General features: G+C 40.4%; 4 protein-coding genes across 7 annotated transcripts in view; 3 read left to right on the top strand and 1 right to left on the bottom strand.

Moving 5' to 3' along the window:
* ubr4 (ubiquitin protein ligase E3 component n-recognin 4) overlaps positions 1-2,395 on the top strand; it is a 56,904-nt gene extending 54,509 nt beyond the window's left edge. For all 4 annotated transcript variants that reach the window (XM_065961081.1, XM_065961080.1, XM_020638192.3 and 1 more), the window contains 3 exons: positions 178-268; positions 614-776; positions 988-2,395. In XM_065961081.1, coding sequence (XP_065817153.1) covers positions 178-268; positions 614-776; positions 988-1,052 — 319 coding nt within the window. In that variant the 3' untranslated portion in view covers positions 1,053-2,395. The remainder of the gene's footprint in view (positions 1-177; positions 269-613; positions 777-987) is intronic.
* A 4,688-nt stretch (positions 2,396-7,083) lies between these two features.
* LOC109987176 (transcription factor HES-5-like) lies at positions 7,084-8,680 on the top strand. Its single transcript, XM_020638183.3, is given in 3 exon segments — positions 7,084-7,224; positions 7,226-7,363; positions 7,472-8,680. Coding segments are annotated over 3 exon segments (690 nt in total). The 5' UTR covers positions 7,084-7,098; the 3' UTR covers positions 7,898-8,680.
* Positions 8,681-12,496: 3,816 nt separating this feature from the next.
* Positions 12,497-13,698, top strand: her12 (hairy-related 12). Its single transcript, XM_020638199.3, has 2 exons — positions 12,497-12,628; positions 12,729-13,698. The coding sequence occupies exons 1-2, from the start codon at positions 12,560-12,562 to the stop codon at positions 13,125-13,127; spliced, it is 468 nt and encodes a 155-aa protein (XP_020493855.1). The 5' UTR covers positions 12,497-12,559; the 3' UTR covers positions 13,128-13,698.
* Positions 13,699-16,664: 2,966 nt separating this feature from the next.
* Positions 16,665-20,845, bottom strand: tas1r1 (taste receptor, type 1, member 1). The gene is made up of 6 exons (XM_020638115.2): positions 20,661-20,845; positions 20,216-20,543; positions 19,345-20,112; positions 19,009-19,227; positions 18,465-18,585; positions 16,665-17,942 (listed from the first exon to the last, which is right to left on the bottom strand). Exons 1-6 carry the CDS (start codon positions 20,843-20,845, stop codon positions 17,017-17,019), a joined length of 2,547 nt encoding a protein of 848 aa, XP_020493771.2. The 3' UTR covers positions 16,665-17,016.
* Positions 20,846-22,046: the final 1,201 nt, after the last annotated feature.

The raw sequence follows: 22,046 nt of genomic DNA, 5'->3' as shown, positions 1-22,046 counted from the left end.
TAGTTTTATTTTAAAATACTTAAAAACCACATGCCTAGTTTCTATAAATGTTTAAAGTTCTAGATCTTAGTCAAGAAAATATACTGACTGCATTATGACATTTCATATCAAACTTGGAATACATTTAATTTAAAAACAAGTTCCGGCTGTGATCCTCTTCGTTTTTTTTCTTTCTAGACTCACAGATAAAACACCAAAGGAATATGCAGTCTATCGCTCGCCTCTTCTCTTCTGGGGCCTGGTGGATTTTGTCTACGACATGTTCAGGGTGAGTAAGGATTTCAGAACTTCTCTGATGTCACAAAAATCTTTGAGCTATCAACCAGCATTTCCTATTGAGAATATGTGATGTTTGCTGTGGTATGCTTTGGAGCTGTCACATGAATCAGTAATGTTCGAGCACATCCACTTTCAGACAAAGGCTTGCAAAGCATAACCAAAATATGAGTGTCATTTTATTAAACTGTGATTACAGTCAGGAGAAGCTTTAGACCTCTTTGTTTCATGTCAGCTGGACTTATTGTGGCTTTTACCTGTATATAATAAAACATTACTTTTCAGTTTGAGGACTGCAATGGGTTGACTGTCTCTTTTCTTACCTTTGGACATACAGAAAGTACCGACCAGCAACACAGAGGGGGGCTGGTCCTTCTCGCTGGCAGAATATGTCCGTCACAACGACATGCCCATCTACGAGGCCTCAGAGCGTGTGCTCAGGGCCTTCCAGGATGAGCTCATGCCTGCCGAGTCCTTGTCAGAGTTCTTTGATGTCGTAGGTCAGTATATAAACCAGAGGAACTTTTTAGAGGCTCAGTTTTGAAAATTGAAAGATGCCCAAACACTGATAGAACTGGGATTTTCTCTGATGCCGCTGTACTTCATTAAATTTGTAGTGTCAACAGGGGACATGAAATTCTTGCTGTAATTTCTAAACTATAATGTGACATAATTGTTCACGTGTAACTTGATTTTATGTTTCTCTTCTAGGTCTTCTCTCTGAAATCACAGACCCAGACCTCTTCCTGCAAGAATTGTTGAACTCTTTGCCCTAAGGGCCACTCCTCATTCCAGACCCCTCTCAACACCACAGCCCTGCAAATAATGTCTGGACACCTACCAACTAAAAAAGAAAAAGATCTTCTCTTTTCACACATTGACACACATACTGAGTATACACCATGCTTCTTAACTCACTTTCTTCCCCTATATGGCATCTTCAAATTATCTAAGCAGAAACTAAGTGTAGTCTTAAAAAAAAAATCATCCGCTTATGGCAACATTTCTGTAACATTAGACAAGGCTGTAATAAGAGGCGGGGAACACATTAAAACAGAATTTACACTTTGCCCCTTGGTTGTCACCTCCTTCATCTACAATGAGGACAAATTAAACCAGAGTGTAAATCTTGTACGACTGCCAACAAACCTGAAGCTTGATCTTTCTTCTGTCTGTAGAGGATATCACAGATGTCGCAGAATGGCAGTCTAAGGAAGTCCAATGATTCATGTCAATAAAAGACATTTGACGTACTGATGGGAATATGCTGTGAATTCTGTTTTAGTGTGTAAATCTATTTGATCGTCAAACCCACCCACCATCCCACCACCCTCTTAAATTGGGGTGCAAGTTGAGGTTACTAAAAATGTTTTGGGATTTGACCCACCATGTGTTAAGAGTGACATTTGGTTTTATCCTGTTTTCCTTTTTGTTTCATTGGTTTAAGTTTTTGGTCGGGGCTTGGTCAATGAAAGAAGTTTCACTGTCCTATTGTTTTGAGCTAACCTGTCTTCTGGGCTTTTGCTGTTTGGTCTTTATGTAGGTTCTAACTGGAATTTGAGTGAACAGAAAAAAAGGTTTTTGGTTTAGTGTGTATGTGATTTATTTTATCAGTCTCAGAAGCAGAATGGAGATGAAATGAATACAAGTTTGTTTTATTCTTTTTTTTTTTCAATAAAGCTTTGCTTTCATGACAAAGTGAACTTTGATTTGTGAAATATTCCATATGTTGCAGTGAAATATCAGACCTGTCTAAATTGAAAATAAAACAGACCTACACTATATCCTCAAGAACTTTTTCTTTGCGTACGTTTTTTTCGTCTAAGTATTTTCTTAATATCTCTGCAACGCAATCCCAAATGTCATTTTGGTTTCCACAAAATCACTGGTAACACTGTTGTGTCAATCCCAAGAACAGATTTCAGGTGAACAAGAACCCCTTACCGTTCCCAGTGACGAATTACATTTTTCAAACTTACATATTGTTTAAAAGGTTCCTTGTTCATCCAGTTAAATGTTCCTTCACCCGATCCTGCTGCTACAATGTTACCCTGTTGCTTAATGTCTGCTTTTACAATTTAGCCTCTGATTAATAAAGCTGTAATAATTACAAATCTGATCCAGGGTTACCTCTTCTGTTCCAGCTGCTGTTAACACTCTTAGAAAAGGAAGCATCACTTTCTATCTTCAGTAGTTCCTCACATTTGTTTTCCAGATGACCAAAGATTTTTTTTTTGATTTTGACATGCAAAGAATCGATAAGTCTCAGAAAAGAAAAGTTATCTGATATCCATCTTTCGGTTTCAGCTTCACAGCCCTGATAATGAGTGGGCTTGACGGGGTCAATAAAATGTTTTCTCTCCTTAATTATGTACTACTCTGATTTCTAGCTTCACCAGAAGTGAGGATGAGTCGACAAATGATGTGAAATCTGTTGTAGAAATGTGTCACTTAACTGTGTCTTTCTACATGTATGACTAAATTGAATTAATATCAATTACCTTTTTTTTTTTTTCTTTTTTTTACTCTTTTCTGTACACTCTTGCTTATTAAAGTATGGGCATTGAACAAGTCAAGGGCAATTACGGTCCTTTAGAGGATACAGCTGAAGAGCCGCTGCATTCTGCTGTACTTCAAATATTGTAGTTCTAAAACAAATGTCATCTGTTTTTTTTTTTTGAATGGAAGAGACGGAGCTTACTGTGGATACCACCTGAGGATGAGTGGCCACTAGAGGGTGATGTTCACCAAGACAATTAGATATGAAAAAGAAAACCCCTACTTTCTTAAACTGTGTTGCACATGTATGCAGCAACCATAATATGAACAATCAAACTGAACCTTTTATAAAAATTAAAACTAACTCCAAAATTATCAAGTTTAAACCGGTGGCGCTGCCCTGCTTGCGACCCGGACTCAAGTGTGTGGAAGCAGCTGAATGTTCGGCAGCACTTTGAGTCCAAGACAAATTTCCCCAAAGGGACAATAAAGTGTATCATATTGTATCATAAATACAAATGTTAGGTAATCACAATGTCACTTTATTTTTTACTTGTATATTGCACATTTTATTTCAACAACACATTTTATGCATGACATAAAAAATAACATCTCTCACAATGTCTGAAAAACATTAACAAAATAAAGTATGCATTAGCATACATATCTATCCTTTAAAGAAAGGAATATGGCTTTTAGTTTAACAGAACCTTGACAGTTTGGTCTTCATGTGACCTCCTTCAAGGACTGCAATGACTTAAGGCAGAGAATGCACATTTCAAGGCCCGTTTGTGGACCAATAAGATCACAGTGTACATGGTATAAACCCCCATATTTAAGGCATTTTACATCAAATTCAAACCCCAAAACTGTGAAGAAAAAAACCCCACATTTTTGTTATCTAGTTATTTTTCCATTAGGAAATACTTTTCAATAGAAGTTCTTGACACAATGCTGCCATGCTCAGTTCTCTGCAGCTTGTAAGACCAACCCAAGCACTGTCCCAAAAGGTTCATCCCGCTTTATGTTGTCTTTGTGTCCACTTGTTATTGACAGCACAGCGGTGCAACATCCTCAGCAGGTGAGGGGAACAACCTCATGGCATCTCTGGAGGATTTGTTGTAGCCATTGTGGAAAATGAAAGCCTTCTTTACTGTAAAGAAGGACACAGTCTTGTCCCAGACGTCAGAGCTGGATGCCCCAGTGTGGAGTTGGCTCTCCAGTGCTGAGCGGAGCCTCACTGCTCTGTCTGTGCACTTCCTCTCAAAAGTCATCATCTTGCACATGCTGAGCAGAAAGAATAAAGAAACATCAGATAAAGACTAGATACACAAGTGAGACCCATTTCTCCCTCTAAAACAAGTGGTACCAAACCTTATGCACACACTTGTTTATCTGTTTCCACCCAAACTCAAAGTATGTGAATGGAGTTTTGATCTTTTGTGCTAATAATGACCAAAGATTTTCAACCTTTCTAACCGTCCCATCTTCCCTGCCATTAATTTACATTTTAAGACTTTATACAGAAGAATATTCCCCTGGAGATAAAAAAATGTGTGATTTAGGTATGGAAAATTAACCAGGGACAGAGATCTCCAAAATTATGCAAATGAAACAAAATTTAGCTTCACAACAGAGAAATGACCGAATGTTTTTAGCTCATTCACGTGAACTGACCCTTTAACTTCTGTCAATGTTTCTATCACTATCTCGAATACTGTTAATTGTGATCAAATTTCTACACCAGCAGCAATGCAATAACACAGGCCCTCAAAACACACAAAAATAAAAACAGCAAAACATAGTGAGTCAAATCTACTTCTACAGAAGAGTTTTGTCCAGTGGAGCTTACGTTGTGTGCTGATCTCTCATGGTGAATATGCAGTCGGACGGGGTCCAGTCAGTCCAGGCCTGTTTCATGTACAAGAAGTTTTCAGGGTTATGATTCTACCCATGAAGACCTCCCTTCTTTATATACTTATGCCAACTTTCCCATCGATTTAATGTGATGCTGGTTCTCACAGTGTTTGACCAATCACAATGCAGCGTTATGACAATAGGATGTGAATGAATTAGTTGAATTCATAGGGTACAATGGCCCCAATCCAAACAAACAGGTGGGAGGGGCCCTTCACTTGCCTCTTGTCTCTCATCAGCTGATGTGCCACATCCAGAGAGAAATCCTTTTTTTTTTGTTTTAACTGGGATTGATCTGTGGTGGGAACATGAAGGGAAAAGGTCTGCCAGTGGTCATCTATTATTGTTTTATCCGCTTTAACAACATGGTGGATAGCAATGATACATCCAATGCTGCAAATGGCATCAGACCTGAGCTCCCACCTTTCTTCATGTAAACAGAATCTGTTGTGCCCTTAAAAGATCTGCAAAAAAGAAAAACATTCTAACCTTGATCAGAAATCACAACATCACAGTGTCTATTGTTATTATCTGTATTAATTATATTATAATAATCAACTTTTTACAGCTTCTTAATTTGATACCACTTGTGGTTTTAAGATGTTTTCATTTACAAAATTTGAAAACAAACTCTATTAGACTATTTCCAAAGTTTTCTACCCCACACACACACATGCGCGCACACACACACACACACACAAACACATTCTTTCTTTTCTTCTTTAACTTTCTGTCTCTATTTCAGCCTCTCCAGTTCTCACGGTGAGCGTCTCCCATGCTTGATTGGCTGACAATAGCGTACGATCTGTCCAGATGGTGTGCCTGGAAGCCCTGTTGACAGTGCTGTGTGTGTGTGTGTGTGTGTGTGTGTGTGTGTGTGTGTGTGTGTGTGTGTGTGTGTGTGTGTGTGTGTGTGTGTGTGTGTGTGTGTGTGTGTGCGTGCGTGTGTGTGTGGCTGTTAGCAGGGGGGGTTGGTCACTTAATCTTTGTTCGATGGGGCACACTTCCTTTGTGCAGCCGGCCTCAGTGTCATTAACATTGAAGTGTGGGAAGCCTGGGACCACAGCGGCTCCCACGTTCCACACAGGCAGGAAGGGAGCGTGTGACTGAGACGTGGCCAGCGGCAGCCAGGTCAGCCAGCTGTGTGAGTGTGTAAGAGAGTGTGTGAGTGGGAGGGAAAGTGGATGAGAGTGTGGCTGTCTGTATGAGAATGTGTGTGTGTGTGTGTGTGTGTGTGTGTGTGTGTGTGTGTGTGTGTGTGTGTGTGTGTGTGTGTGTGTTGGGGGGGAGAGAGTTGCCTGATGTGTGAACATGTGCTGGGAGTGTGGAGACTGTAAGGATGTTTACAACGGAGGTGGTTTTCCTCTATTACACCATTTATCTTTACATCAAAGTGGTCAGACTGAACTTGTCAATTGATCCATTTTTCACAACATATATCCAGTGTTAGTATATTGTACATCAGAGACTCAAAACAGGCTCTTAAACAGGGTCATCTCATATGGCACAAAACTATTGGAAATAAAAAAACCCTTACTTTTACTGATACCTTAATATTAAAGATAAAACACCTGAAAATATCTCTATAAATGATGTATTTGTCTCTCTTATAAATAGACAGGATACAATGAAAATCAGGTGTGTAATTTATTGTACACATATAAAACCAACCTTCTTTTAACGGTTGACTTTAGTATGATTTGACCACATCTGATGGTCCTCAGGGTCTCATTGGCAAATTAAGCAAACAACCTGACAAGTGTCATCATTCTGAGAATCTGTCTGACACAGGTGGACGACAATGTTGTCCTTCTGGACAAAAAAAACCCAACAACATGTTTATTCAAGGCTGAAGCATGGTATTCGGTCTGTAAACTATAAAGGACTAGCACACCTGACCATCATTTCTACAAAGACGCTGAATAAGATGCAGGTTTTCATGAATGTTGATTAACAGTCTATAGGCAGGGTGGGCCAAAATCCCACTTTGTTTCAACACGCTGATTAGATTTGAGTCCCGAAACTTTGATAAAAGTCTTCTTTATTCACCTTGGAGATGTCTCAACTGTTGCACAGCTCCATGAGCTGCCATGTCAAACCGGTGGAAGTGGCTGCATGTTGGCTCTTTCTAATGCTTGGCCCTCTGTAACACCCACGTGTGCCTGGTGGCTGAGGCACTTTGTGCTCAATTACGAGGCGGTGGAGATGACATGAGACAGCGGTGTGCTTCTCTCTGGGGTCACCACTTTCCCATATCAACACAAGCACAGGGTCAGTCTCCCAGCTACAGCCCCCTCCTCTCTCCCCACCACCCCACCCTGGGCTCTTTTCTCTCTCAGTCTATTCCTCCACCTGCTCTCCGGAGACACACTCATTGTCCCTATGGCTATAAACACTTCATTGAGCATGTGGCAGCCCTGCGTTCCTCAAAGCCCTTCCCAGCTCTCCCATTGGCCCAGAGACTGTGAGAAACTCCAACAAGCCCAAGACCCACACATTCATATGGAGATTTGGGTGTATAAATACTGGGCAGAGGCAGAGGAGAAGGCAGCTCAGATTCAACTGGCTCTTCAGAACAAGCAAGAACACTCTCTACAGCTCTACAGCCATGGCACCCAATGTCTTTGGACAAGCAAGCTATACTAAGGAACACCTGACTCCTGCTCATAAGGTAAATTTGATTTCCAAATGCATTAAAATCAGTTTTTTAACTGTGTTCATAAATTTAAAAAAAAAGGTTGGAATTTTTTCTAAATGATTTCCCTTTTCATTTCTTCAGCTGAGAAAGCCAATGGTGGAAAAACTGCGAAGAGATCGCATCAATACCAGCATCGAGCAGCTGAAATCCCTGCTGGGTCCTGAGTTCCTCAGGCAGCAGCCTGACTCCAAGCAAGAGAAAGCAGATATCTTGGAGATGGCTGTGTCTTATCTGAGATGCTGGCAGAAGCAGCATCAGCAGACCAGCGCTACCCCTGGCCTGATGAAGGCCAGCGATGGTTACTCCCGCTGCGTTCAGGAGGCCGTCAGCTTCCTGTCCCACTGCGATGTCCAGACTCAGGCCCACAGAAGGCTGCTGGGCCACTTCCAGGGTCTGCAAGTGTCCAGCATGGCCTCCACCCCTTCCCCTCCAGGCTCTCCACTACATCGGGTCAGCTCCAGCAAGGACCAGAGCCAGGCTGGTGGTGCTCTGTGGAGGCCGTGGTAGGAAGGAGGCAGAGTCCCCTTCACACAGAGAGAAAGAGAACTGCGTCTGTGAATGTCATGGACAGAAAGTTAAAGACTCATTGGAGTCTGTTTTCTTTTGCTTCGGCAGAAGTTTCAGTTGTTTACCTTTTATAAGTAAGGTGAAATGGGCACAATGTGCTAGTATTCCTTTGGAAGAAGTGAAATGATTCAGGTTTAACTGAACATGTACACGATGTGTATACACTCTATTATACTTTATTATTAAGAGATTTTACTCTGTGAATCAGTTTACTGTTCCCCTGGGGGAAAAACAATCCTACATTTTTGTTTGTCTTGCAAACATCATTGAATTGCTTTGTAAAAAACCCCATTGGGTTGAAACTATTGAAGTGTCTGAGACACTGTCTGACAACAACTGTGAATGATGATGATACTGTGTATCACTGTTTGATGACTCATCAGCTTGGAGTTGATGAACTTACAACCTCCTATGAATGGATCCCATGGATCTACTTGTGCTGTAAATCTTATTATGATTTTACTCAACCAATACTAAATGTATACATTATTTGGATACATTATGTGTGAAGTGTTACTCTTGAAATTGTTAACTGTTCCGTTTTGATGTAATAGATGTTTTTCATCTTCAAATGAATACCTTTCGTAAAGGTGTTTTCTATTGAGCCCAATGTTTCTAATAGAATCTGTTGAATTGCTTCCTTGAGAAGTGTTTCTTGAACTTGAAAAAATAAATCAAAAGCTTCTAATGAAGTTTTGCAAACACATACAAAAGTTGTGTTGTACTCTCTTTAAAAGACTCAAGGAGTGAGTGTTAGAGATAGAACATAAATTCATTTATAGAAACTGAAGTTTATGTGAATGACTAAATGAATAGAAGAGCAGGTAGATTGTGTTTCACTCAAAGTTTGGAAAAAGTTTAATCATGGACTACACACATTTTTTCACACACCAGTGTTTGTCTGCACAGCATTCAACCAACAACATCTTTATTGTTGTGCTTGGCTCAAGGGAATAACACCATAGAAATAAGGGATGATAAAACATAATTCTAGCCATGGAGTTGAGTTAGTTAGAGCTAATTATAACTTGAAGATTCTACACAGTTTGCATTACACATGTTGAAGAATTATTATTACTAAGAGTTGAAGTACGCCATAATAAGTCAGGCCAGAGGCTATATTTAATTGTTTTAGTGTTAACAGTGGGAGCTGAACAGTGTTTCATATCAAAACTGTATTTTATATCATGGATATAGAGGTGGGTTTTAACATGCACTGATTTCTTTGCAGTATGAATTATTAAATAATCCTCTGCACATACGTTTATAACACCTGTTGAAAATATAATCATGCTATTAAGAAAGATTATTTTTTTAATGAACTGCCAATTTTTGTGCATCATGCTTTTGTTTCCCAGTATTTCCCACAGCATTCATTAAAGTTGCATCCTATCTGACCTTGTTGGTGCTAAGGTGCTCCAAAAGAATTTGAAAACTGGGGCATGAGGACACCCTTACATGTCACATGTCCCACTTCTGTTGTGGTGGTGGTGGCATGCTGTCTAGTGCTTGAATTATGTCTCAAGTGCCACAAAAGTCTTTCACAACTATCTGTGTGTGTGGAAGTTGTGGAGAATGTGGCATGCCTGGGACTTTCTCAGGGTCTAGTTGGCCAGACCAGATGGTCTGGCTGAAGCTGCATCCCCCTCCCCCTTCAACAAGAGATCAAACACCGTAGCTAATGTGATGTGTAACAAGACACACTTCTATTGTTCACATCTTGGGGCCAGTGAATAGGCACGGAGTGTGGGAAACGGGAAATGCCACACTCACAGAGAGATGGCTGACGGGAGGCCGCTCTGTGCCGCCACAGGTCTAAGCGATGGCCGAGACTTTATGGCAGGAATTCAGAGCTCCCAGGCTGCTGGTGGGAGGGGAGCTCATCTTCACACACACTTGTAGACAAAGACCCCCAGCAGCCTTGTAGTGCACACTTACTTTCAGTGGAGGCACAAATTCACACTCACATGATGACAATAAAATCGATGGAGAGTAAAGATAATAAAGGCAGGCATGGATGTGCCTTGAAAAATTGACAGTTTCTTTGGTTTCCAATGCTTTGTTATTTATTAAAAGAGAGCTTAAGATATGAACTAAAACATGAGTAGGGTTTCAGTATCTGCCAGAGTAGCTCTTGTTACTTTAAAAAGTTGTGATGGAAGCAGGGGCATGGGTTTGGAGGAAAATGGGGACTGAGTAATGTATGTCCAAATGTGAGAAGGGCCCAGCAAGAATAAAAATGGATTAGTTGCAGATGTGGTGAAGAGATCGCCTTTGTACAGGTTTCAGAATTTTGTTCAACATCCTGGATGCAGGTGCCTCGAGAGAAATTCAAAGCAGCGAATGACACCAAAGTATCATAAGGTTACACATGTACACAATGTAGCCTACATATTGCACTTTATAGTCCTGTGATGAAGTGATACAAACTGACATTATTTTTGTAATAGTTTTTGAGAATTTTATCAACTTGGATAGGATCATAGGATCATATCACTAATGTGAAAATGTGAGGTCGATGCTACTGTGCTGCATCTTTAATTTCAGTGGATTTCTAATGATTTCATAACTTGATATTACCTATCAGGCATCACATTTTTGATTTATGCATGTGTAATTTAGTTACAGTATAAGGTATATTTCATTTAAAAATGACGTTTCTGTGTACATTTCACTGCTTGTAGTAACATTACTTTTATCTTGACTGTTGCAAACTCAACATAGAAATCTTGCCGTTGCTATTGAAACCTTCCTATGTTGTCTACCTTCACTTACTGAAAACTTGAGTATTTTTTTCAGCTTTGTAAATTGGAGCCTGAATGCTCAAATTAAAAGGGTCAACAAAGACTAAAGTCAGACAAACCACTCTTTGCCAGGCAGACTGCAGTGAAGCCAGTTGACTTGATTTTTCCCGGATGGACTGGGACACAGAGTTTCTGTTTGTCCTGCAACAACAGATCAATTAACATTCCCAGCGGAGCATTAAGGAGTGGCATGTCTTTTGTAGCTCATTTACCCTGATGTTTGGGACTGGTGGGAAACTAGGGAGACGGGACTACTCACACTGCACCCACAAGGCCGGCTTCACATCTGGGCCAGTGATGGAGGCCCACGCAGAGGCACACTGCCAGTCCACTCATAATAACATTAACTTGATACTAATTCGACAGAGTTAATTGATATCAGGGCCTGGAGAGTCTCAGGGGAATTAAAACAAGAGCTCATGATAAAAGTTTGACTGGAACTTTTTTCAGCAGAAATCATTGACATATAGGCTATAAGTGACAAAAAACCTTAATGTAGGCCCTATTCTGGTTCTCCATGTATCTTAAATATGCCATCCAGTATGTGAGAAATAAAAATAGAATTATCATTTGTTGATTTAAAGAGAAAGTTTATTTTCTAAATGTCAATGCAGCTGTCAAAATAGCTGGCAATTCATGTAAAGGCAATGATGACATTTTGCTATAACTCTACAGGTACACTTATAATGTTTTGGAATTAATGTGTGAGCATTTTTGATTAGAGGAATACCAAGAAGACAGGCTCAGAGAAACTCACAGTTAAATATCACACCCATGGGGTTTTCGGCTCGCGCCAGAACGTGCGCCACACTTGCCAGATTTTACAGCCCGGAAGTGTGTCAGCAGCAGAAACCTTTGATAGGTGTGTATGTCTAAACAGTGTTGTTTTATAGCCTGGTCACACTTCATTACTGCGGAAAAACATGATGCTGCATGTGGCAGGGAAGCAACAGCCAGTTGACGTCATTCGCTGACTTTGATGACTAGTTTACCTGGCAACTTCTCAAGATCAGAATCAGCTTTATTGGCCAGGTACGCTTACACACACACACACACACTCACACGCACGCATGCACGCACACACACACATACACACACACACACACACACACACACACACACACACATACACACACATTTGACTTTGGTGAACAGTGCTCGCTATGTAGAAAGTACAACATTGAATATAAACAAACACAATATAAGCAAATACTACAAGACTTTTCAACTACAGTTTGCTCTCCCTATTTTAACATTTGTTTTGTCTAGTGTGAAGAGCCTTTGCCCAAAATATAGAGCACTGACAAGTGTCCAAATGCTCCTGTCCATGCACCAAAATGCCTTCTGCAGGAAGGGGACTCTCTTTGAAGAGAAAATAAAAGCTTAAGCTGTTCAGCTTATAGTGTTTTATTGCAGTGAAGCATTTGGCCTTAATTGCAGTTACCCCCTTTGAAGACGCTGTCTTTGTCTGTATCATTACCTGCTTCTCCTTTTTTTACATACCTTTTTTCTGACTTGGATAAATTCTCAGATGGACGCTTGATAAATTGTTAATTACCTCTTGCTTATCTTGGGAAACATGCCTCACACAGTGACACAGATACTCTTTGAGTTATTGACATGTCTCCCATTGTTGTGCTGGGAGTCCCACTGGTCAGAGTGTGGGAACCCCAGCCCTGCCTCAGCCACATGGCTTTGTTATGCTAATTGCTCAGTATAAAATGAGGAGCAGCTCCCCTGGAGACATCAGATCTCACACCACTGTCCAGAAGAAACAGCTCACTTTATCTGCACAGACATGGCTCCCTGTACTACCAACTACTCCTCCATTCACCATATCAGGATATCTGAGAGAGAAAATATCAAAGTGAGTACCGGAGGGGATTTCAATTATTTCTATCAGCTTCAAATGACTTGTTATTGTTGATTTGAATGGTTTTCTTACCCACATTTCTTCTCTTCTCCAGTTGAGAAAACCTGCTGTGGAGAAAATGCGCAGAGACCGCATCAACAGCTGCATTGAGGAACTCAAGATCATCCTGGAGAAACAATTCCACCAGCAGGAGCCCAACTCTAAGCTGGAGAAAGCAGACATCCTGGAGATGACTGTGAGCTTCCTGAGGCAGCAGCTGCAGCCAGGCCTCTGTCAGAGTGACTTCAACCAGGGATACTCTTACTGCTGGAGCAACTCTACGCACTTCCTCGCTGCTGGATCCAACACAGAGGCCCTTGTCAGTCCTTTACAGGGCCAACAGCAGCTCCATAAGACCCAGAGAACCAGCGTCTCCTCCCCAGTCTGCTCCCCACTCAGGCCTACCATCCTGAAGGACAGCAGCAGCAGAGGCCCCATGTGGAGGCCTTGGTAGAGACTCTGACAGAAACTTTTAGACCTGAGGGGACGTGAACTCTCCCTCACTGTGTAGGAAAGATATTTCCAGCCCTTCTATTAATGGTGGCGCTCATTGTTGTCTCATCACATTGATGGACAAGTAGTAAAAGCAAAGCTCTCACTTATTTGACGTTTGTCCTGCTTTGACTTTAATTCACATTTGATTTTTGCTTTCATTCTTGTTTAAACTGGTGGATTCTGAGTGTATATGGTTTGATCAAATCTTGTGAAATGACAGTTTACTCCAGTGGAGTTTATCTTTAGAGTGCTTGATGTAACAGTATATATGTATATTTGTGGTACTGAGTTATACTGACAGACAGCTGCCGTTGAGAATATTTCTCTGTTTTGACTTATCTAGGCCAAATTTTATGGACCAGTATTATGTGTATAAGTGTGTGTGTATGCGTGCGAGTGTGTGCGTGTCTGTGTGTAACAAGTTTTAATGAAATGTTGCTATAATTTTGCATATCACATTTAGGCTCTTAAAACTCATGTGTGACTACTTCTTGTATGACAATTAAAAATAAAAGCATACAATCATTTTAAAAAGCTGATTCAAGGTTTTTATTTCATGGAACGAGTCAAAGATATAGAGTCAGCAGCTTTTTAATAGACTTATACAAAAGTAATGCTACTCCATCATCACATATGGGCCTCCATATGTGGTGGTGAATGTGGCTCTGTCCTCTGTCTATATTTTGATGTTTTGTTTTGGTTGACACGGGATGTTTCTGGGTGGGGAGCTGGGGGGCAGGGGGAGTTTCCCGCAGCCATTGACAGTGTGCAAGTGAGTTAAGGAGTGGATACAACACAATATATGTGGTGGGCGGGGACAAAAAGGGAGAAACAAAATAATTGTGAGCCAAAACACCAAGCGGATAAAGCTCGTTCTAAAACAAAGGTAAACCTTGTGTTGGCTTTGCTTGAGGAGGTTGCCATCTTCCTGTTGAACAGGCAGGTGACAAACACAGCCAGTTAGCTTGTGCTTGCATGTGGTAGCGTGTAGTTTAGGTACAAGCATTAAATTGACACATAATGTTCTAAAGCTAGAAAACTAAAGCAGAATGTTGAGAGGTCCTGCATATGAATTATGTTTTTAAGTAAAACCAAAAGCTACACATTCTGGATGTTATGGTTTGGTGTGTAAAACAAGGAGAGGTGGACCCAAGTGCAGAATAAAATAAAAGTATTTAATAATCAAACAAAACTTACTTAACAAAATCCTACAGGAGAAAACAAGGAGACGCAAGGAGGCAACTGGCAACTGGCAACTGGCAACTGGCAACTGGCAACTGGCAAAACAACATACAACATACACTGACACAGAGGGGACGAAACACAGAGACTAAATAGACATAGGGGTAATCAGACACAGGTGAGACTAATGACACAGGTGAAGACAATGAGGGCACACTGGGAAACACACAGAGGCAGGAATAAACACATGAAACACTGAGGAGAACAACAAACTAAATCATGAAACACTAAAGACACACAGAACTCAAGAATGTAACAAAACACACTAGAACATAAAGAAACACTAGGATACGAGGTCACAAAATAACACATGAAACACTAAAGACTAAACTAGAAAACACACAAGGGAAACAACACCATCAGAAAAGAATGAGAACTAAAAACAACAACAAAATCTAAACTTTGAAAATAAGAAACCAAATCATGACACTGGAAGAGTATGGCTTTTATTTGCATTTACAAAGGTACTCCTATACTTCTGCAAGAGACATCAAATGGCTTACATTTTAAAAAGTACACCACAGTGCATACTATAGATCCTGATGTGGTGAACACAGGAGTAGCAGGTGGAAGTAAGTTTGTGTTGATGTTTCATCAGAGTTAAACTGTAAGGACTGATGTCTCTAGAGGAGCAGTTCATGTAATAACAAGACATTATCATAACAAAATGACTCAGGCAGGGCTGTTTGGAACAATGGTAAAGAAGTCAATAATTCAACGAGCATATTGAGATGTTCCCAAAACATCCAAATATCTCAAACTATCAGACTGAGAAAGATGTGCTGTCAGTCATTATCAGGAGCTGTTACTTATCTCACATATTGGACACAGGAGAACAATATCCAGCCATGTGCTCCCAGGGAGTTATTTAATGGTTTAAATGCATTGATGGCATTCAGGGAAAAGGAATTAGGTGTAAGCACATTATTATGTCCAATAGACAATCTATTGGACATAATATCAGAGTTATATGGATACAATGGATCATTTATTTGTTTGCACATTTTACTAGAAGTCTGTACACATCATAGGATATCCTCTCATCTTCTTAAAACACTGTTACCGATGAAGTTTGTTCCCAATTAAGTCATCTCATCTGCAACATCTTTCTGCATCTAGAGTGCTCAAGAAAGTTATTTAGAATGTGACTTGTTGAAACTACATCAACTCAGATTGTTGATAACAGAGACTTTCACTGGTATGAAGCAGCAGTACATGGGTAGTGTTACATTTATGGTTTGAAAAGGGATTGTAGGGAATCTTGGAACAAATTCAACCACTGCTGAGTCCAGCTGTGTCAGACCAATAGAAAGCTGGTTCAGGTTTTTGACCTCCAGGTGAAGCCCACTTGTTCTAAATAAAGTTTGCTGATGGATACCAATTCTTCCAATATGCACTGGATCAAAAAGCTGGTCAAATAAAACTCCTGAGATCTCCCCCACGGCAGCGCACTCTGGTCCTGGGTGTGCTGACAATAAAACCCCTGCTTGTTCACCCATGGCACACTTCTATTGTTGACTGAGGGTATTAAGCCTTGAGTGGACACAGAGACTGTGGGAAAACCAAGCCCGGGCTCTACTCACACATCTACTGGTCAATAGCGCTGACCTCCCAACCACAAAAGCCTTTTCATCTCTCCTGTCAAACAACAGCCAACAGCATGTGTTTGTGTGTGTGTGTGTGTGTGTGTGTGTGTGCGTGCGTGCGTGCGTGCGTGCGTGTGTATATGTGTGCTTGCAAATTGACATTCAATGAGATTTTTCAACATGCTGAAACCTTTTGTCTGTGACCAGATGCCAGATTTTGGGAATATGATTATTCACTTTTTTATTGTGGACCTGAGCGAATATTTTAAAATGTAACATGTAACAAGTAACTTAATGAAATTCAATACAACCCATATATGTTTGAGTTTCACAATTAGTAGATATTTTCAGTTTCTAATACTCTGGAAACAACTGAAACTTTCCTAAAATATAAAACCACTCCAACATGCTCTTTTTTCTCATTTAATAAATATATTCACTCAAATAAATGCAACAGCAATACCGTCACAGTCACAACCTACTACAGCAAGGTGTTGATTTTCTTTATGCCTTGGAAAGGAGTAGTAGACCAGTGGCAGCTTTAAAATAAGCTTTATATTCAGACTCTGATGAGACGTACAACTTACTTGTCAATAACCTGAAGTGCAAAAAAAATAGTTTTAACTAAATAAAATTATGAAACATTAAATTAGGTGTAGATAGGATGTAAATTCTTGTATTTCAAAGGACTTTAAAAAGAGAAGTTCAGTCGGTCTTTTTTTAAACAGACATTTGGCATGTTGAAAAAGAGGGAAACTTGTGAAAATAAAAACTATAATAAATTGAATTGGCATAATGTTGTAAGTTCCGTTTATGGGACAGTCTAATGATCCGGACTACAGAAGTGCAGCTCCACTGATCTCTCTACTAATCTAATACTAATACAACTGTATAGAACTCATCCGACTTTTCACTTAGCTTCTACATATATATTAAATTCAAACTCAATCAGTTTTGCTCCCGTTATTTCAACTTGCAGGCCTTTATCATTGCTTTTTGTCATCTGGATATGTAGAGGCTTCATTGTTTACTCATAGTGTACATTTGAATACAGTTCTGGAAATGGGCAGTTGTGTTCATCTGTGGCTTTAGGACAATAATATAAATTTTCGGCAGGAAGTAGCCCCCAAAGAAGGCCAGGACACTGAAGAGTACTGCAAACACCTGTGCAGCAATGGTGAAAGGGCCTCTGCTAATGAGGTAGACAGTGAAGAAGCTCATCCAGGAGATCATGTACACCATGAGGCAGAAGGTGACACACTTTGCCTCGTTGTAGTTAGCTGGCAGGTCTTTGCCCATGTAGCTGAAAAAGAAGCAGAGGGTGCTGAGCAGAGAAACATAAGCAAGCTCAAGGCCTGCACCAGGTGAGAGGGTGTTACTGCACTCTAACACGATGCTGTCCTCGTAGAAGTCAAGGTCCTGGTCAGGCACAGGTGGGTTTATAGACACCCGGAGAACTGAAATGAACAAGACAATGACGGACACCAGGAATATGGTGAACTCTGGCCCATGTTTTTTGGCCCACTTGTCGTAGGCTGGTGGCAACCTGGATGCAAATTTGAAAATGCAGACGACCTGGAGGGAGCGCACAGTTATGGCGGCCAGGCACACAGTAAAGCTGACGTTGAATAGCGGCTGCTTGAGGATGCAGGCCAAAGGAGATGGCGGGCCAAAGTGACACAAAGAGCTCATGGCAGCAGCGGTCAGAGCTGCCAGCATCAGGAGGCAGGTGCGACCTCCGGCAGACTTGGCCACTGGAGTGTTCAGGTTGAGCAGAAGGATTATTGCAGAGCTGGAGGTCATCAGAAGGCAGGAGGCCAGAAAGAAGAGGAGTGCGATGGAGAGAGGATTGTCCCAAGCGAGCAGCAGGACTGTCCTGTTCAGACATTGCTCACTTTGCGGGAGAGACCACTGTTGCCACAGACACTCTTGGCAGTTGGTGGGGTCTAAGAAAATAAAAAACAGCATGTATTGAAAACAAAGAATTTAAAACTGGAACGGCTTTCTTGCTTAATAGATTTGAGTTAATCTTTAAAACTGAGAATCAAACAGGAAAGACACTACATGTTTTCAAACAGCGGTTTGCATCCTTTTGGAGCATGCCTCAGGATTAAAATACAAGTACTCAGCGCCACCTACTGGTCAACATTACACACAACAGCTAGACAATTGTGCAGTAGAAGAGATTGATCATTTTGCTCATCTAGAATTTCAGTAGCTCCAGTAATAGAAAATTAAAAAGAACAGAAATTTAAAGGACATTAAATTACTATAGACACTTGCTTTGTTTGAGTGGGACATCTTTCTGCTCATCTTTGATGCACTTAGGATGTATATTCTTGTTGATATCTTTCATTTAGTCTCACATGGAGAAATATTCAATTTTAAAAACACAATATGTCTATCTTTTCTTTTATACTCTCAGTGTTTGAATATTTCCTCGTGATTTTTCTGTGTCTTTATCTTACCACTTGTATTGAGGAAAGTGGCAGCCGGGCAGGCCTGGCAGTCAAAGCAGCATGTGTGTTGTCCTGTCTGCAGTTTCTTATGGCCTTGTGGGCAAGGTGGAGAACAGATAGACAGTGGCACCTTGATACACGAGATCATACAGGCAAATACAGAAATTACTAAAAAGGTCCATACTTATACTTTTATAATTATCCAATGGGGTCAGAGAGTGAATCTGTAATGTCTAATTTTGTTCCATAAATAAGTTAGATATCACTAAAACTTTAAGATTATAACATTATAAACGACATTTCCTGTTGCATTGCTGAACATGATGTGTAAATTTCTATTAGTTTTATTTCAAAATACAAGAGAATGATATGAACAGTGTATTTTATGCTGGGGATTTCTTTTTCAGGATTCACTGAAATCATGGCTTTCACAACTTTATTTATCCAATAAGACTTTTTTCTCTCTTATAACTGCTTCATATTTGCACTTTATAACATGTCGAAAAAAAGTTTAGAGTTTTTGTGGTTTGCAGAATAGTCCAATAGGTCTTACCTCTCTAGAATTGGCCATGTTATGCCATTCAATTTCATCACCGTCAACTGTGAGCAAAATTGGATCTGGGCTGAAGGAGCCCACCTTTCTGACAGACCATTCTGCCCCCCTCCAAACCCACAAAATGATGTCATATCCTGTCGGTGGGTCACCATTGATGTCGAAGTAAACAGAGGTGTTGTCCAGAGAGAATCGCACCTGTTTGAGCCACCAGAGGAGCTGAGGTGATGAGGAAAAAGGAAACATCAGTGCAGAACAAAACAGTGGTTTTGAGAGATTTTACATTGAAGAACAAAGAAACTCTAAAAATAAAAAAACAAGTTTACATCTGCTCACCTCCCATGGATCAACTCTCCTCATTTGGCATGCTCCCGAATCACAACCAAGTGCTTTGTGCAGAGCATGAGCCACAGCATACACTGCCTTGTACACATTGAAGGAGGAGGTAATGTCATACCTGTCCAGAGGAAACTTGTTCCTGGCTAGGCTGTACAGGTCTGTGCTTTGAAGACACTCGTTGCCTGAGCTCATTGTAACATTGACTTCCTCTGTGTCACTTTGTAGCATTGAAGCTTCAGCTAGCTTTCTCTCAAACTCCTCAAAACCAGATATGGCTGAATATATGACTGATATACCAAGCACAGTGCCAATGGTGTGAATCCCGGGTATCCCTGATATTTGTGAAGATGTTGACCAGTCCTCTGTGCCAATCCAAACCTTATCTGTCACATTCCGCTCGACGATGTAGGGAATTAAGCCTTTTAGTTTAGACTTGCTGGAGAAGACCACAATGGTGTTGACTTTGGTTGTCAGTATGCCGGTCACTATGTTCCTCATGTTCTGGATTGTGTCAGCGCTGAACGTGGGGATGACTCCTTGGTAGGCGATGCAGATGCCGTGGAGTGGCGCTAGCTCGGACAAGCTCTGCATTCCTTCCAGGCCATAGGCGTTGTCGCTGCCTAAGAGAGCAACCCACGTCCAATTGAATTTAACTAGAAGCTGGATCATAGCTGCCACCTGGTTCTTGTCACTAGGAATGGTGCGAAGAAAGGCTGGGTAGAGGAACTTGTTGCTCAGCATTTCATTTGATGCTTCATAAGATATCTAAAATAGAACAAGAGCATTAAAGGAGTCATTTTGTCTTTTATGTATGCCTATCATGTCATGTGGAATATTTTATAACTTTAAGGCAATGATAAAAGCTTACTTGTGGTATAAGATAAGCTCCTAGTACAGCAGCAGGGGTGAACGATTTGCTGCTACTGTCCGGCCCAACCACAGCCACTGGCCTTTGACTGCTGTTGTACATTGATTCATTGTCTTTTTCTTGCCCAGATGAGGAGGTAATGTTATAGTGCTTCTGCAACAAATCCAGTGTGGCCAGGAGACCCGCTGATACAGAGCAGATGTCGTAAATCTGGTAACCCAGCTTCAGTCCTGGTAAAAGAGACTGTGCTGTGCTGCTGTTGTTGATTTCTTCCACCGCAAATCTCATGGCCTGCAACAGGTGAAATCCGTGTTTGTTTTGGGTACCTCTAGAAAAGGCAAGTCAATTAATTAATTAATATCAAGTAAAAACTGTGGATGATCAAACACAAAACAGTATCTATACTGGTTGTATTGTAGTTGGATGTTTACTTTTCCTCCCTCACCCATTACATTGACCCAAAGCAGGCAGACCATCACTCGGTCCCTTTGTGTCGTGGAGAGGAAAGAGTCCAGCGATAGAGAAGTCCCCTTGCAGTTGCATGCCCTTTCCTTTGGATATGTAATCCAGTTCCCCGTCAGATAATTGCAGTATCAGCCAACTCAAAGAGAGAAACACAGCCCCAAACATGTCCTCACTTTACCTCCACCTTGTCCACAACTCTTCACAAGCTGAGTTTGGTTTGCAAAACGGATCAGGGCCTGTTTTTAAAAGGGTGGATGGATGGATGGAGGGAGGGGGGGAGATGATGAGAGGACCACTTTTGCATCTTTCCGGGGAGTGTTGGTTGAGTGAGGTATATTTGCATGTTTGTTTTGTGTGTGTGACTGTGGACTTTCCATCCAATTAAATAAATTGCATAAATGTTATAAACCATGAAAAAGGAAACCATGACATAAAACGGTAACATGACAAACACAAAGCCATACACTGGTTGAATAAACCTACCAAAACAGTGTAATAGATTCATTGTAAAAACGTATTGCTGATATGTATACAATTTCAAAGATAAGGCCCCTGAGGCCACAGTGTCATTCCTTTGTTGAGATTGTATTTGTGTTTTTTTTATTCATTTTATGCTTAGTTTAGCTTTGAGTAAAATTTTGAGGTATCTTTTTCATCCTATAATATTTCCAGTCTATGGGTATTTCATGTGACTGAAACGGTCACATACAAATTCATATATCTACATTTGGACAATCAGCTTTCTCCATCAAAAGGCTCAACACATTACCACCTGAAAGAAAATTCATTCCAGATTCAAGACATTTTACAAAAAGAGTAAATGCTGGCTTAAAGCAAATCTGAGCTATACCCATCTTTAATCATTATTTCTTTAATTGAAGATTGGTTTATAGAGTTTTTTATTGACATATTGTTTTATATAAATTTTAATTTATCCTCATATTTTATGTGGTTTTATGATGTTGATGTTGTTTATTTCATACTCTGTTTACCCAAAGCAATGCCTATACTCTTTGTTCAGCACATCAGTTTCATGCTTTGTGTTGAATCTACATTAAACTGCATCGTCCCTATTGAATAAAATACACTGAAATTCGTTTTCACTTTATGTTGCACCTTTATTCTAGCACATCATGCTTATTACTCATTGAACCTTTTTTCTGTTTATTACGGATAACAGATTTCAAATATTAAAACAAAATAGAAATAGACTGATTAATTATGCCATGTTACGTAATGTGTCAATCATTGATGAAAGGTTTTTTTTTTTTTTTTTTGCCTTTATAGATAGGACAGTGGATAGAATCAGAATACTGGAAAAGAGAGAGTGAGCCACATACGGGAAAAGAGCCTCAGGTCGGATTCA

This window comes from Labrus bergylta, chromosome 12, assembly GCF_963930695.1.
Source record: "Labrus bergylta chromosome 12, fLabBer1.1, whole genome shotgun sequence".
In the NCBI taxonomy this organism is placed as follows: domain Eukaryota; kingdom Metazoa; phylum Chordata; class Actinopteri; order Labriformes; family Labridae; genus Labrus; species Labrus bergylta.
The sequence above is the reverse complement of the archived record's forward strand: the minus strand, read 5'-3'. Positions and strand labels throughout refer to the sequence as shown.